This window comes from Fringilla coelebs (genome assembly GCF_963513975.1).
Source record: "Fringilla coelebs genome assembly, chromosome: 13".
NCBI lineage: Eukaryota > Metazoa > Chordata > Aves > Passeriformes > Fringillidae > Fringilla > Fringilla coelebs.
In genome coordinates, this window is record NC_140039.1 from 9,935,627 (window position 1) to 9,953,545 (window position 17,919).

Consider the following 17,919-nt stretch of genomic DNA (forward strand, 5'->3'; position numbering starts at 1 on the left):
AGATATGTTAAATACCTGAAATATTAATAATGCAACACTGTGTAACAAAGTCTGCCATAAAATATTTATGTTAATATTTCAATTAGTTAATAGCACTAATTTTTTAATATATTTTATCTCCAAGTTATCGTTAAATTAAGCTTTTGGAATATCAAATGAATAGTAGATCCTACCTCACATTTGGAAACAATTCAACTGGACACAGGTGGCAAATGAAAACCTAGAAAAACTTGGGAACAAAATTTGGTTTTCAAATAAAATTTCCAACTGGATCAAGTTACCATTTTCTTCTGAGACCACTGTGATACATAGAAAAGGAGATCCTCTTTATGAAATAAGCAGGAAAAACATATTCCTAAAGCTAATTTTGTTTTCCTGTAAATTTGCACAATCTTTCCTCTAATACTTGATTCTATGTTTAGCCATCAAGGCACCACTTCTCTACACCATGAAGCAATGCTTTATACAAGACCCAAAGAGGATAATGGCCTCGCCATATTTAACACAGGATCACTGGTGCCTTCAATTCATGTTTCATTGTTACATCTATATATGTCCTTAAGAAAAAAAAAAAAAAATCTCTTCTGTAAAATGTTACTTACAAATATTTTTCCTTGGAGTTTGCCTGACTGGCACTGCTTGTTAATTCTGCAGTCCTGCAGCCAGGACAGTGCAGTGCATTCAGGTGGAAAAGTCTATCACCAGTGTCCTCATCTAATGGCTCAAATTCTCAGCCTGACAGTTCTCCCTCTTCAGGGGATGAGTTGCCTAAACAGGATCAAGAATGCCTGGTTTTGCTTTCTTCAGCAACTTCGCTGTTTTCTACTCCTTAGCTCTCTCCTCCCTTCCTTTACTGCACCAGGGAATCTGAAGACAAAAATATCTCTCAAGTGTAAGGAAACAACCAGATCATTCATACACAATTATGCAGCTCACTCATTCCCTTATTTCAACCAAACTAAGAATGCACAAGTCATGTTAAAAATAGAAAAATAAATATACTAAAAATAAATATACTAAAAAAACAATAATATAAAACTAAAATAAAGTTTATCTACTAGAAGGTGACATAGGAAGCAGCGGTTGTTAACCAGTGATGAAAAAACATGCCAAATCACTCTTGCTAGCAAAACTTACACCAGCATACAACCCAATGTTCTTCTGAAAACAATTTTTTTAGGAAGAACTTCAGATTTCCAGAGTATTGTGCTATCATTCCAGTGGTATATTGTAATTTTCATTACAGTGTTAGTTATCAGAAATAAGAAAGGTTGGGGGTTTATTTTGGATTTTTCACAATACATATTAAAACAGATAAGACAATATAATATGTACCTAAATGCATTCACGTTCTCATCAAACTCACTATAAACCTCAATAATTTTTCAATAGGTAGCACATACTCCATAGCCCAGAGAGATGTGCTGACAAGAAGGTACATTTTCAGAATGATGTGGAAAGAATTCTCGCTTCCAAATAAAGGGTAATTGGGAATTTCGATTTCCCTCAAGATACAGCTCAGTTTCTGTCACTCAGGTAAGAAATTTAGTGACCACTGAATGTAAAACAGTCTGATTATCACAACTTATGTATAATTTCTTAGTGTACACGTGTGCATAATCACATATACACCTGAATAGAACAGCAGGCTTTTATTACAGACATGTTGATTACAAACAGTAATTCTTTAAGTCTGGATTGACACTTTTATTTATGCTTTGGTTTATCATGATTTATATATAATCCACTAGTTCATCTCCACCTTCCAGAGTATCCAAATATTATACCACAATATTCAGGTATTTCTTCACTGAATTAGTTAGACCATTATTATGCCTTACCAGTAACCAGGTACCTGGAAGTTAATGCCACACACAAGAAAAAGTTCACACTAACAGGACTATTCTTTCAGCTTTTCTACCTACAAATTACAAAAGCTATACATCTGTTTACACAGTTTACATCAAAATACAGAGAAAAGATGTAATTTTCAAAGTACAGCTCCCTGCCTCTTTCTGTGATTCTCTCGATTTAAATGCAGGCTTTTGCAGTGAGACTGCATACAATTAATGCTGTAGTTAATTAAATAGAAGCTTGAGTGAGTTCAAAAAGCAGGCCCTGTTTTAGGGTTTGCTGCTCCTCTGAAGCTGCACCCCAATATGCGTTTGTGCTTTTCCTGCAGGTTCTGCTGACCTTGGCTTTTCTTCTACTGCAATGTCTGTGATGAGACCCCACCCTCTCATTCAATTATAGATGAGACTGGAATACAGACCTTACAAGACCTTAGCATTTTCTGCATCTCTAACGCTGAAATATTCACATTGATTTGCCTCAGGATTTTCCTATTGGCAAACCCATCATTTATTCCTTTTCCTTCAGGGTACAAAGAGTACTTACATGAAATCTACTGCTTCTTTTTAACATGTGTTTTGTTAGCTTTTTTGTCATCTTCCAACACCAAGAGTAATAGCAATAACTATCCTGTGGCAGATGCTTAAGGAAATTCAGAAAGTAAATATTTTCCCCATCCCACAGGCCAAATATTCTAAAATTAGTAGATTCAAAAGACTTATTTGCTCCTGCCACCATCAATCCAACACGAAGCAAAGTCATCCCTTATAAAATATGCCAAGGGTTCCTGAATCCTAGTTTCTTTACCCCCTCAGCTGGCAGATACTCCAGCAATAAATTCAAGTAACAAATACTATCTTGCAGCTGACAGCTTTAACAAGTGACTCACTAGCACCAGGGAATACACAGTCCATAGTCAGGAATGCCAGACACCTCCAACAGAGGAAAAGAAAAACAGCCCAAATCAGCCCAAACAGCCAAATCATGGCATTAACCAAGGAGAACTCCCAGACATGCAAAAACTCAGAAGAAAATTGAATCAATGACCAACAGGTTAAGTCACCATCACAACATTGTTGTCAGGGTAAGGGCAATCTGAAATGCATCTTCTGAATTCAGGAATATAACAGAAAAGAGAAAGGTTAGGAAGTGTCATGCAAGTTTATCTTTAAATTATATACATATATAAAATAAATAAATATAATGCTTTGCAGCACAGCCAAAAGGGTTGTGCTTCTCAGAAACAGCCCAGAGGAGGAATTCCATACTGCAGGCTAATTGAATGTGGCATTATCAATTGCCTGTTAGATGATTTGGGGATAACTGTCAGAAAATACAAGATGAAGGACCAAAAGGAAGGAAAACATCTGAAATTTTACTAATAAAGACTAATTTTACTAATAAAGACTAAAAATGTAAAATGAGAAAGAAATTACTCTGTTCACAGTACTTATTTCCTTTTCTCTCTTCCACTTTTTGTTCTGAAAAATTATTTCCAGCATTCTTTTCAGATTAAGTCTAAGACCTCAAGGAAGGAAGCCAGTTTAGAGAACCAAACAGAGAAATAAAAATATATATTTTTAAAAATACTCCATGAACTACTGGCTCCATCACAATCAGTGGAAAAGAAATTCACCAAGGATAATGTTTGATGTATTATCTATGATACCTGTGAAAAACTGTATTATTGATGAGATTAAAGGTTTAGTTAACATCAAGAGACTTCATTTATGTTTTGTAAAACTTGCTTTTCAGACAAATTCCTGCATTACAAACCCATTTGTAATTAATGTGATGTATCCAACACCACCCAATTCTAAGAAAAACTCAAAATGGTTTATATACAAATACCTCTCTTCTAATTTCCTTAAGTCATTCTGACAGCATAAAGTACCTACCAGGATAGAAGTGAAGCTGGACTTCCCTAATTTAAGACAGGAGGGGGTAAAAAGCAGCAGCTGTGGCTTAGCAGTAGGTGCTGAAGGAACACCTTCAAGCAGAGCTGCTAGCATAAAGGGTAACTTAAAGGTAGTTTTATCCCAACTAATATTCTGCTAGGTCTATGTTTTTTCTGAAGTGTTCTTTTCTGAGACCCTGTCAGAAGAATCCTGTCTTCTGTTAAAAGGTTTTACTCACACAGCAAGACAACAATCACCACTGAACAACGGAAGAAAGTGCATCAGATTGGGGAACAGAGAATGAAGTATCCATCTGATGTTGCAAGTGAAGTTTAACAAACAGGATGAAATTACTAAATTCATCTGAAATATCATCCTCAAAAACAAATAATAAACCTATAGCCTTTCAGAAAACTCCTCATGTGATACTTCAGTTTTAAGATGATCACCACCGTGACAGGACAAAAAATCCACAACAGACAGCAGCAGCTTTCTTAGTGCTTTGGAGTGCACCATCAAATACCAGTTAAGGAAGTGACTATGTTCAAAGCTGGTGAGTTCACAGTTTCAAGTCACAGAGCCTCACACAGTTCCAACTACCTTTCATTTCAAAGATCTGTCTGCTATAGAGTCATTCCACCTTCTCAGAATGTTACTGGTCTTGTCTATTCTTTTTTATGAAGAACACTCACTGACACTCCTTATTTGACTCTCCTTCTAAGACTTCAAGATGCAAATGAAATTTCATGCTAGCACTTTGACACTGGATAACTGAGAGTGACCTATATGCTGAATTTAGTAGGTATTTTGCAATATTCAATAATTTTTAGTTTCCCACATGATGAATAAAGTATCTTTTGCTCTAAATAAAATAGTACTCTTTCAGTTGACAGCTACACACAGTGCATCCTAAAGACTACAATTCATGATCTTTATCTTTTTTGAAATACTGGGGACAACAGAACAAAACAAAAAACTACTTTCCTCAGATCTCCTTATACTTCAAAAATGCCCAAAAGGGTGTAACTTATTATTACTATCATTTCCAATTTACCACTTAACATGTGATACAGTTTTCATACAGATTAAATTATTAGTTTCTATTTTTTAATGTATACATGAATACTACTATCTAAACCAGAACAGCACCAAAAAGCTTCAAGTTACAGAGTCACATTCCTATAATTCATTTTCTAGCTCAATACTTACCAAGCTTTTTCAGACAGAGGGTCTCAAAAGGTTAAAAGTAACTAAATTACCTCATTCACCCTCAAGCACTTTCAGGTTATTACTCCATCAAAATTTCCTTGGTTATCTGTAGTATCATGGCCCCTTCTTTATGAAATTCTTCTCCCCACCAGAGCCAGGAGCCTTTGCTCCTCACTAACAACAACAGACAGCAACACACACCCTTGTGGCACAGCTTATTCACTGTTCCTCACCCATTACACACCATCCCTCCTCAGCTGTCCAGCTGTTTTGGCCTCTTCCCATTTCACAGACATTATTATTTTGAATATAATATAAAATCCACTGATTTCATTCTACTTTGCTATTCAGGTAATGACCATTTGATCTATTCCATGTGGTTAAATGCTTAAGCACTTTGTCGCGTTTAATAAACAAAGTAAAGAAGAATATTTTGCACTTACCTAAATTGCCATCAAGGTACATGAGTTAAAATGAAGAAAACAGTGGAAACATGCAAAATAAAGTTAAAATCAACAAGTGTACATGCAGCTCAAGACAAATATTTTTTTAAAAGCTGGAGAAAGCAGAAAACAACAGTACAGTGAAAAACAGAAAACAAGGTGAATGGGTGTGATGAACCTACCAGCTTTACAGAATTATCCTAAAACACCTTCAGAAGCTTTCACTGGTTGTAAGTACTATATTAAAATTTGATGTCGGAAGTATTTTTTCTTGAAGAGACTCATTTAGTAAAAATACAGCCAGTTTATTTTTAAGATTATTACTATGAAAACATACCTCAGATAGTATAGTAAACCACAAGCACATTTCCATTCCTCAGGTTCCTAGCTTTGTGTAACCATGTACTTCGTTAATATTCCCAATAAACTTCAAAATCCCTGCTGTTTCAGACATTTACACAATAAGATGGGCTGAAAAATATTTATACCCAAAAAATCCTCCTCTGACCACAACTGCTATTAACAAACAATGAAAGGTCCTTTCCAACCAGTAATCAAGTGCATACTTTGACCCATTAAGGAAGGCAATACCCATCTATAGACTCACACTAAATACCCAAGTGTTGGAAACTGCCTGCATATTCCACTACAATGAATCTACAAGAATTTTAAAGGGCATAAACAATATATCTAAAAAAAATTTTTTTTTAATGTATACCTTAGCCTAATCAATATTTTATTAGGAACATATTTTAATTAGTACAGAGAAGGGAAATGCCATTTCAGAATATTTGCAAGTATACTTTCTCTTATTGTTCTATTTAGATACTTGTCATGAATCAAAGTAAAAATGAGGAGCACATTGTGAAATAACATTGAGTGGCTACTCACAGTTCTAAATTCATGAATACACATTCCCTTCTGTACTGATTATTTTATCAGCTCTATTCTGCTAATTGCAGCATCTGAGTTATTCACACTGCTACAGATGGACAAAAGTTACTTGGAGAAACTATTTCAAGAAAATTTTTTATTCAGAGCTATAAGCCTCAGAGGAACTGCTCACTATCCTTTTTATCTTCTCTCTATCTCATTAATCAGAAGTAAATTCCTGCAGTATCAGGATAGGAATTAAACTTCAAAAGATCAAAATCCGTAATGTGTTCTCAAAGAACACATTAAGTCAATTAAAATTACCTGGGCTTTTTTTAAGGGAAAAAAGGATCATGCTCACCCATTTATTTCTAATATAACCATGCCATGCCTGAAAAAGAACCACTATTCATGGCACACAGTGTCCATTTTGTATTAATTATGTAGTATTAAATGACTACATTTTTAAGTAAGCAAAAGGGGTCCTTAATTTGTGCAACAGGGCTTAATATGCATTTTTAAAAATATCACAGTGATTCAGTTTTTGCAATGTCATAAAAGCAGCATATAAACTGATAAACATTAATGTACTGTATTAGAAGCAGCTAATCCAAAGCAATAAATTAGTTTTCCCTCTTGGCAGGCAACAACCTTGGAAATTAATATTGCTGAATAATGCCTTGTGTCTTCCCAGCACTTCCCACCTCATGGCCTTCTGCTCTCCACTGAAGCCTTCCACACTAACACTCCTATATATTACATATGATTAGAAGCTTCTGATCAAGCCAAATTGGAGCAAATAACTATCCACCAAGGGGAAAAAAAGCAAAATCTCTGTTTGAGACGTTGTAAATGGATGACTCCAAGATGAAGAACTACTTTAATTAAAAACATGTAGAGTGCTTCCTGCCCCTATGTATACCAATACATATATAAAATAATGCCAGTTACACTGTGAGAAAATATCACAAAGAACATGAAAAACAAAAGCCAACTAAATATGGACTGTGATATCAAAGTACAGGTGCTGAAAGCATACACTTTCAGAAACATAACTTTCGAAAGAAAAACAGGAATGTCCAAGTTACTGTCCATAAACTTCCTCATGGATCTCTTCTGCTTCCAAGAGGTTTAATTTTATCAATTTTCCTGTGGAAGCAGATCCTACCATTTCAAACTAATTCATTTATTTGGAAAATTTATTTTCATTTATAATCCTACTTTCCAGGATGGTTTTAAGCATTCCCAATCTTGCCATTATTTGGATGGCAAATAACACATCCATCCTTTAGGACACTGATGAAAGCCTCAAGCACATGACAGATCCCTACCAGATCCTACTGGAAAATAATCCTAACTTTAAGCATAACAAGCTGTGATCTAAACTGGTTAGAATGAATGGTGAGGTTTTTTTCAGCTATGATAAATATTTCCATTAAGATATTAGCTTAGTACTCAGTAGCAGCAAAAATAAAGGCATCCAAAACTGGAAAGAACAAACTAATTGTTGGGAATTTCTGTGAGAGACATACAGAATAAAAGGGCAAACACTACAACATCAACACAACTCATTTTAGACCTTATCAAAAACATAAGATGTTTTGGTCCCCTTGCCTCTAAAAAAAACAAAAAAAATCCCAAACATTTAACAGGTCTTAAAAACATCATGTTACTGTTTCACAAGGAATTATCGCACATGGCAAGATGCTGCTGTCTGGAAAAGAGCTGAGGGAGGGATGTGATGATGGCACTGTAAAGTCCTAAGTGGCACTGAGACTGGCACCAGACATCAATTATTTATTGCTTCTTTCTGTACAAGGAGAAGGAAATCCTAGCAAAAGCAGACAAAGTCTGGTGCAAAACCAAATGAAACGAGTGGTTCCTCACAGGTACGTTAGGCTGTAAGAGCCTGTGGACACTGGCATTTTAAACAGGTCCAAAAGTAACTGGCTGAATTTAAAGTTCACTGAGCTGGATCACAAGGAGCACTTGCTGGGGATACCACTGGGTACTTGGCCTCTCCCGTGAATGACTGGACACTTAGCAATGGAATGGAGCTACCCAATCTCTGTGTATTATAGAGGGAGGATTCATGTTAAATATACACATAGAGCAAAACATATTGCTTTTTTCAGGTTTGCTTTTACAAGAAAATAAGAGTTTGTAAAAGAGACAACATGAATGAACTCATAACTAAGTTACTAGTTTACTTTCCCTCAAGATAAACAAAACTAGCTTTCAGGGGGAAAAACCAAAACAGAATTGTCACTGGTATGTGACAAAGTCTCTTAACACCAGATTCAAATTCCAAATGTCAGTATAAGATATTAATGTGACATTTCCATAAGACACACAGAGTCTATCAGAATAATTCTCCTCCTAAGGTGACACTAACTACCACCATTAAAGTATCTAACCAACAAAGTTTTTGATAAAACAGAACCTCCACCATGCATCTTTTTGTTAAAAAAGATCTATTCGTTCTAGCAGCATCCTAGTGCATCTGCTATAAATAAAACTTCTGTCAGTTTGGATACAAAAGTTATACAATTAATTCATTGCACTGAATTCCTGATGACAACCCAGCCAGGTTCCCACTGAAGTAACTGGTAACAGACTTGCCAGCTCTGTAGATATTTAGGTTCATGACATGCCTAAAGGTGAGAGAAAGTTTGCTGAGAAGCTCTAATTGATCACAAACTTGGAAGTTAATTCAAAATCTCAGTTGTTGCTGCCTGCCAGCAAAGAAGTTTAGATTTGGAATCTGGAAGTGAGAGAAACACAGGACTGTGTTTTTGTCTGGGGAAAGTTAACAGATGGTCTAAAAAGGAGCAGCTTTAAAATAAGACCAGAAGCCAAAAAGTGTGTGGAGAAAGGAAGGATAATTTTTTTATCTATTCTGTGCTGTTGTTCCATATAACTTGGTATATCTAGCTGTATATTTGATATAGCAGTCTCAAAGTTTGACTTCATAGATTTATCCATCCAGACTAAAATATTTGAATCTTTTTATAGCTTCAGGAAAATAATGTTACAATGTGAATAGAAGTATTTAAAATACATATTTACAAGATAGTCATTTACTACAATGCAGGTCTCTGAAATGTTACTGAGAACTTCATTCTGTAATGCAGAAGTACAGAAAGCTGAATATGAGGATTTATCTTCTTTTAATTTTAAAACTGTTAACTCCCTGTACAGCTTAAACAAAATATGCCTCTGGATATTTATTTCCACTTTTTCAAAAGTGGCTCATTTACCTCTTCAGAAAATGATGCCAAGACAACATTTAGACAGTTGCAAAAAACCCTAGAGAAAGTTTCAAACATAAGAGAAAGGGTAACAACAATTATTTTATCCATCTAAAATGTGAAGGGATGCTGCATGAAGGTAATTATAACCTGCATTTGGATTCTTATTAGTGTGCTTTCCTGAAGTTTAGCGGTCAGAAGCAGATAAATCAAGGTATAAAATTCTTGTGGCAAACAACAAAAGCCCAACATCAAGCGCTTGGTTGTAAATCAACACAAGGAAACCTTCATCATTACTTACCTGATTTTCTTCATGGGAAACTCTCATCTGTTCTTTAAGAACTGACATTCTGGCTGCTTCTTCTTTCCTTAACACTCTCTCTTTCTTTAGCTCAGGACTCCAGAAAGTTTTGATGCTGTTCATAGAGGACCCCAGCTTGCTGTCCTTAATGTCTAGTTCTTTTCTGAGAAGGTCATTCTCCCTCTGTAGATCCTTAAGCTGAGCCTGCAGATCTAACATGGTGCTATCCCTAACCTGTCTCAGCATGGAAGGAACCTGGTGGTGGTGGTGGTGTGAGGATGTGGTCAGCCCTCCATGCTGGTCAGAGTAAGAAAGGACATCTGTGTGTGACAGTCCAGCAGAAGCGATATTGGGGCTGCTCCCCATGGCTGTGACTCGGCCACCATACACAGCTCGATTTGTAGCCCTTCCAAGAGTCATTGTGCCCTTTGGGAAAGTAGTAGAAGCTACACCCTCGTGGTCACTCAGGTACATTGGTCCAGATGTTGCATAGGCTGCGTTAAGGGACTGGATGTTCTCCATGGACAACGTCTTCCCTGTCCCCCCTCCTCCCCCGCTGCTGGTTCGCCTGTGCCCCAGGCGGGGGGACCTTGGCAAGCGGGGGGACCTGGAGGGACTTCCTTCCAAGTTGCTGATTGTTCTTGCACTTCCATACATTTTTCTTCTACTTTGAGGTACTATTTAGTAAGAAACTAGTAACACTAAAGTTGAATGTTAAATTAATAATTCTGGCTAGAAATACTGGCAGTTTCACTGCATCCTTCCAGTAGGCAAAAATCTGGTTTTCCTCCCAAGACGGACCTGAAAAAAAATATTATAAAATTAAGTTTTCATTTTGGAAAATAAAAGTAATCATCATATATCAGAAAAACCAACTTCCCAGAGTAAAAACTACAAAAATAAAATCTGCTAAACATTTCATATTAAGGATGATTAGTTAAAAATGCATTTTCAAACTAATTTCATTTAAAATAAAACTCCTCATTTCTTTCTTGCCAGAAAGCTTCAAGCTAAAGCTTGTCAAACTAAGCCAGAATGAACAACATGGGCCCAATACAATAACATACCATACCTTACCTTGTCACTTATTTAAGTGACATATTTGACTGACAATATGAAATTTATATAAAGAAAAATATTTTTTATTGGCATAAAGAACTACCCTCTTAAAGCCTCCAGAATTCATTCCCAAGGCACACAGATATAAAGGAATCTTGTTGATTTACTTTTTTAAGTTTTGGCATTTTAACATCACTGTCCAAACCTGCCCCTCTTTTTCGGCTGTCATGCAGCATTCAAGAGGTGACCCACAGCTTGTTCCACCAAAAGAGCCTGTGCAGTTTTCTACTGTCTCAGCTTCAACACATTGACCAATAAAAAAAAAATTCTCATCTAATTCTCAAGTGCCAGCCATCCTCTGGCCAAGTAACTCATCAAGCCCTTTGAGAAATCCACCCCTGTATCTTTCTAGTTGCCTGAAACAGTTCCATAGCTCCTTCACAGAAAAATCTTCCATGGGACCAGAGCTGAAGATCACTTTCCTTCCACCAGCTCCTGGCAGATTCCAAGCAAAAGCAACAACAGATCTTCTGAATTGACAGAATTCACCCCACCCTCTTGCTCACTCAATAAAAAAACCCACAAACAATACAAAATAAACACCCCCTAAAAAACACTACACTCTGGTCTGGTAAAAAAAAACAATACTGCTAGCAGGAAATGCCAGTGACAATTTAAACTGCACACAATACAATATTTTTAGATACAGCAGATATGATACACAGCCAGGCAGTGGGGTTGGGTATAAATTTGTTGATCCTAAGAAGCAGAGGTACAGAATATTTTATCTTATATCATGTCCATAATGTTTTTCCTTTTCAGTCTGATAAAACAGTACATTTCTTACTTAGAATCACTTAACTTACTTAGCCTTCTGTTTATGTCTCTGATATGTATTTTCAGGTACTTGTTTTGTCTTTTAGAGCTTATTAGTTGTGGCCTTTCTTTCCTCAACTTGTGTGAATTTTTGGAAGTTCTTATATCAGAGAAAACTTATCTTGCTTAGCGCTCCAGTGCTTACCACTGAGCTCCACTGAAAAAAGGATCCTCATTCCTTATCCAAAGGGAGGCTAACTACTCACTGAACTTCTTAAACAATGTTCCAATGCTGATTGAACCTTGTAACTTCCAGAAGCTTGTGAAAATTCAGAAAGAAACAGGAAAAGAGAAGCAAAACACCACCAACCAGGGTTATTACTTCCGCAGCATTTCCAATTTCTTTTCTTTTCCCTCTAGAAGTATTCAAATCAAAACAGAGACGTCTGTGTTGTAAACACAAACACACTGATGATACACTTGATTTTCTTACTTTAACAGGCTATTAAGGACAGCTCACAGACCAAAAGCTGAAAACCCTGACTTTGCAAATTAAAATGGAGAAACCCTAAGAACTTTTTAGTTTGTTACCTTCTACAACTGGAATTGTACATACTGGCTTTCCTGCAAACACCTCAGAAAGGCAAGCACACAAAAATATGCTTTTTCAATGTGTGTACTTCTTAAGGATAAAACTGGAGCCTTCCTTTATGGCTGTGAAATCTCAGAGTAGAAGCCAGATGCCATTGCTTTATGAAAGGGAAAAAAAGCACCTTACATCATTTTCTGCTCTTTACTGCTTCTACATGTAGCCTTCCTAGCTTCAGGAAGATTTACTGGGTGTCTCAACACATCAGGAATTGGAGACATGAAGAAGCAATACCAGCCTCAGGACCTCAAAAACTGCCACACAGATCATCATCTACTGCCTGGAGAAAAAGAGAGAGGAGAGATCCCATCTTCCCACAGAACCAGCTAACAGAGCCATCCCAGTTGAACTGAGAGTGGACAGGTGAGATAAAGACCGTTCTATTTTGAAAGGTAAATTTATTTTATATTGCTATTTTAATTGGACAGAGAGGAAGGAATACTAATACTCTCAAGTAATAATTCTTTACCAAAGCTGCAGGTCTTGCAGTAGCCAGGGCAAAGGAGTCACAAAGGTCATATCCCACTAAAACCTTCTCTGAGAAAAAAGTCACCCAGCTTCATCGAGTCTGGTAGGGACAGACTGCAGACCCACCACACACATTTTCCTATAAGAGTTGAAGATGTAAAATCCAAATCAGCTTTCTACTAGAAAAAAACCCCAGATGCTCACCTGCTTGGCTCGGTATTTTCTTATTTTAAAGAAATTCCTTTAATGTACATGATGTAAAATTAACCATTATAATAATGAGTTTATTATTCTGCATTGAACAAAACTGTATTTTATGTGAATCCTTTTAGGATCCAGAAAATTAAGCATGCATTCTTAGCTGGGTGCAGGCAGGTAGGCACTAGACACTCTGCCCCATGCTCTCATTAGCCTGGAAAACTCCAGCAGACCTGACACCATTCATGCCAAAGTGTCCCCAACACCTGTTACAACTTCAGCTTGCCTCATTCTCCACATTCCTGCCCCACCTAATCACCTGCATTCTGCACACAGCAACATCACGGGCTCACATTACCCACACAGCTCAAGCCTGACAACTCACTTTGTCTTTTAGCTTTCTATTTTTTGAGAAACCTGGAGCATAGGATTCTGATATGGATGCTACTAGAAGATCTCACTCAATTTAGTTTCCAAATCCTTATTTGTACATCTAACATAATTACAGAGTTTGCTTGAAATACTGTATACGCAGTACCCCGCAAGCTCTGATTTTCACTGGTCACACACTTACATGCTGAGGGATGATTTCGGCTTTTAGTGTCCCCTCCTGTGGCCTGAATCACCTAGTCAGCAGGAAGTTTGGGTATCAGCCAAATACTTAATAGCTTTGCACAACTACTTGCCAATATTAACACTGAGCCAAGAGCTCAAACATTTGTAAAAGTACCAGAAGCTTTAAGGAAACCTCTTCTGCAGAGTTAACCTTCCCAAACAATATATGGTGACAGTTAAGTGCAGAAATTATCAATCCAATTCCAAACTGTCTAAAACTGTTTAGTGCTATACAACTCCCCACATATAAACCAAAAGAAGCAAAATAGGAAGGAAAAAAAAAAAAAAAAAAGAGGTGATGTAGAACACAATGCTCGTATTTTCTCTGCCAGGACTGCACTTTGAGGCTCTACAAAGGAAGGAGATTGACAGAAAAAAATCTGTTCCATAAAAATATGTCCTAGCAAACAATGGTTTCTTTTGATAACATCTTTGATGCTATCAAAACAATTATTTTGATAACATCTTTTAAATACTCTCATTTAAAACACAACCTCTCCGTACACAGAAGACCAGGAGCACAAGTGTATTAAAAGTAGTGACTAAGAGTCAGAAATATTTCTAGCACTTTCTTTTGCTTTACCTGTTCTCTACTGCGTTCATTGTGGCACAATACATTCTCACAGCAGAGAACATTCTTTTCTTCACGTTTTTTAGTGTCAGTGCTGATCTAAAAAAAACGCAGCAAGCTGATACAAACTAGATACAGAGAACCCAAATCTGTTGTAGAGGAGCCTGCCTTTCTTCATTAATCTGAGTGGGCAGCCTGGCATGTCTTCTTTTAATAAAGTAAAGGAAAAAAGATAAATACAATGCTCTTTATATGGTGTTAGTACAAGACCAGCATTGTTTCTATTACAAGGACAAAGGACTCTCTTTTCCTACTTACCCAGCTGACCAAGTAACTTCTTCTCCCCCCACCTTTTTTAATCCAAAAAAGAAAATAATTCATTTCTTCCTGCTACTCTACTATTCCTTACAAGTTTGAAAAACAAAGCCTTTATGAAAACTTCAAAAGCAACATTTTCATTTAGGTTACTTACAGTATCCTGAATCTGCATTTCTTATGCAAATTTAAGTTTTACTACAGTCTGCACACTAAATTTCTTTTTACTAGTTAGCAGACATTAATTTATCCCCTCTCTTGTAGCTTGCTGTAAAAATTACATATATGTAGTTGTAAATAAAATTAGTCCCAAAGCCTGTTTTAATCTTGCTAGCTGCTCATGTCCCTGAACTCCCACCAGTGCTACATGGAAGAACTGGCACTTATCACCTCACAGGAGCAGTTCACATCAGACCAGCCTGCCTTTCCTTTCACACAGAAGAAAATATGAAGGCAAAAGTAAGAGTGGCTGTTCAATATGCATCCAATGACATATATGGAAAATAAGGTTGTCAGGCATTCTAAAGCTGTCAGGTGCAGTGACAGCAATGAATACTTGTCATGCAATCAGAAAACTCCACTAATTGAAATATTTGCTCAAAATGCTGCATTAAAAATCTTGAAAAGCAAGCAGTTCTGACACCATTATCAGGACTGTCAATTATATTACTCTTAAATATACTTAAGTGAAGGGTCAACAATACATTTTTAACTCTTTTATACAAGTTTCATGGGTTTAAAATAAGCCTAGTGTTCAAGAAAGGTGCGCTTCTTTCAAAGCATTTAACTCTTTATTACAATGTTTGAGACATTGTAATTGTTTTAAAACATTCTCATAGTTAGAAGTAGGCTTTAAATAATATAAATATTTAAATACTATTTAAATTCCACCAGTTGACACCTCCATTATTTTATAACTGTTAAGTTAGGTCTCTGTTGCTCAAACTTCAATTCTTAATGTTTTATCTCTAACACTTCCATTAAAACAATTATTTCCTGCAGTCCTGCATGTGACAAGTATCCTGGGGTTTCTAAGATATCTAAGGAAAGTGAGAAATTTCAAATTTGTTTCATTTTATTTTTTTACATGTTATGTAAAACATAAAAGACCTGAAAATGGAACATTTAAAAAAAGGCTTCTACAGCCAGGCAAAGACAGAACCATCACATCTAACTTTAATTGTTAGGCCAGAGAACACACTGCATCTTTATAAAAAGCTATAGGGCAGCCCATCTGCCAAGTCTGGGCAAACACAACCACGAACAGTCTGTAAGAATTACCTGCCAGTGCTGAGACTTTCTCACTCTCCAGTCCCTTCTGATTTAACAGCCACCCCCCAGATGCAGGGATGTTTAGGGTTACCCTTTGTTTAAACCACAAAGCACAAGCACCAACAGTGGTGTGAACAGCTCCAGAGGTGCAGGGTGAAACACCTCAGCTGTAATTGACTGAAGCTCCCAGTCCCACACTCACTTTGTCATTGTTTTGCTGCCCATCTGCTCTCGGCAGCTCTTAACACTGGGGTTCTATTTTTTATTGACGGGTGGGAGGGTGGGTGGTGTGAATCACAAGCAACAAGGGATAGAGACACAAATTCCAAAACACCGCATGTCCCTGCTCAGTTTTTTGGTTCCCCATACCATAATGGCCTTCCCAGGACACAGATATTTCTAAGGACCTGGCAAGCTTTTGGTTTTCCAGAGAAATATTTCCTAACATTTCAGTCCTTGAAGGTGTGCAGGTGTCTTGTATGCTAAATTCTGCATCCTAGTCTGTATTCATCATGCCTTCCATCCTGCAATTGTTATTCACTTGCCTTCTATTCCCTTCTCAATAAGAATTCTCATTTATCAATGCAAGCCTGCATTTATAAGCTCCACTACTTTGTGGAGGATTATTCTAAGGCACTTGGTAAAGCGGGCAAACAGTACTTTTCATTTAATGACTTTTAAAGAAAAACAACAACAATCACGTCTTGAATTTTTACTAAAATAGTCTCCTTTAGGGAAAAATAATAGAATGTAACAGTACATAAAATTCTTCTGGATTACTTGAAAGTTATGCCTAATTATTACACAGTTATGCTTTGTTTTTGTCAGCGTTTACCTAACTTGAATGACTAAATAATTTACAGAAACACAGTTATAGACTGAGTTATCCTTTGAGAAAGTAGAACTTAAAAATAAACATGATTTAAGAAAACCTACAAGTTTTCCAGGAAAAATCTGAAAGACCAGACTTGTTCTGTCATTCCTATACTGTCAGCATTTACAAATTCTTTGAAACAAAAAGCTGTTCAGCTGGTAATATACATATTAAATGCATATTAAAGACTACATTCATTTTAGTAAAACAATCTAAGAACTGAAAATAGCGTAAAAGGAAATTGACTGAGTTTATAGTTTGACCTGTAAATTTGTCTATTTTTACATTAAGTATGCTTAAAAATAGTCTGGCGTTTACAATTATGTCATATTTTTAATTTTAAGATGCATTTATAACTCTTAATGGTTTAAAAACCAACAGAGATACTCCCACACAATGGAGTACTTTCAATTTAATTCAATAAGGCTACCCCCATGAATGTTACTAAACACGGGCTTATACATTTGCAAGATAAAGCTATATTTTTCTTTTTTACTACAAAGCTTCCATTCTCTGTAAAAAGGCAACAAAATAGTCACAGGATCAGCTATTAAGACTACCTATGCAGCCTCCAGCAGTTTCTTAGAAAATACTTAAATACTGGGGTATTTAGCAAACCTAAATATCCATTCTGCAGTTTACATTTATTTGATTCTAGAATAGCAATATGCCTATTCAAACTACAAAACAAGAAGCATATTTGTGCATTCAGCATGCTTTGAAACCACAATATAAAAACCTGTAGAACATCCCTCCTCTGTTGTCTTTGCCCAGATATAAGAGGATGCACATTTCAGTACCATGCCAAAGAAAAACTGGCTGTGCTTCAGCCACATCAGATCAAAGCTGTCCAAGGAACTTACAGACTCTGTAAGCAATGCAAGTGATTTAGCAGATTAGCTTTCAATTCATCATAGAATCAGCATCCTGGAACCATTAGAAGACATTGCACTTCAGGAATTGCCTTTTTATTTATTTATTTATTCCCCAAAAGAGTTGAAGAGTTCCCCAAGAACTTGGTGGCTGGCTCGTAATTTCACAGCACAGTCCAATCTGCCCCCTTTGGGCTCACACTCAGCTAAGCACAATCACACCAGTTCATCACAAGTGCAATTTATAAGTCCTCACAGGCATCTGACTTAACATTTGGAGTTGATGACAGATGTTATTGTAACTGTTTCCTTAAGGAAAAACAAATGCTTTGAGCAGATTTCAAATGAGGTCCATAAATGAAAGCTGAGGTACATCATGACTGC

The 17,919-nt window shown here is 36.5% G+C and overlaps 1 protein-coding gene across 1 annotated transcript in view; it reads right to left on the reverse strand.

Annotated features, from left to right (window-relative positions):
* The window catches only part of ERC2 (ELKS/RAB6-interacting/CAST family member 2), a 402,854-nt gene that overhangs the window by 379,609 nt on the left and 5,326 nt on the right, over positions 1–17,919 (reverse strand). Inside the window, exon 2 of the mRNA XM_084214527.1 lies at positions 9,827–10,627. Coding sequence (XP_084070653.1) covers positions 9,827–10,483 — 657 coding nt within the window. The 5' untranslated portion in view covers positions 10,484–10,627. The remainder of the gene's footprint in view (positions 1–9,826; positions 10,628–17,919) is intronic.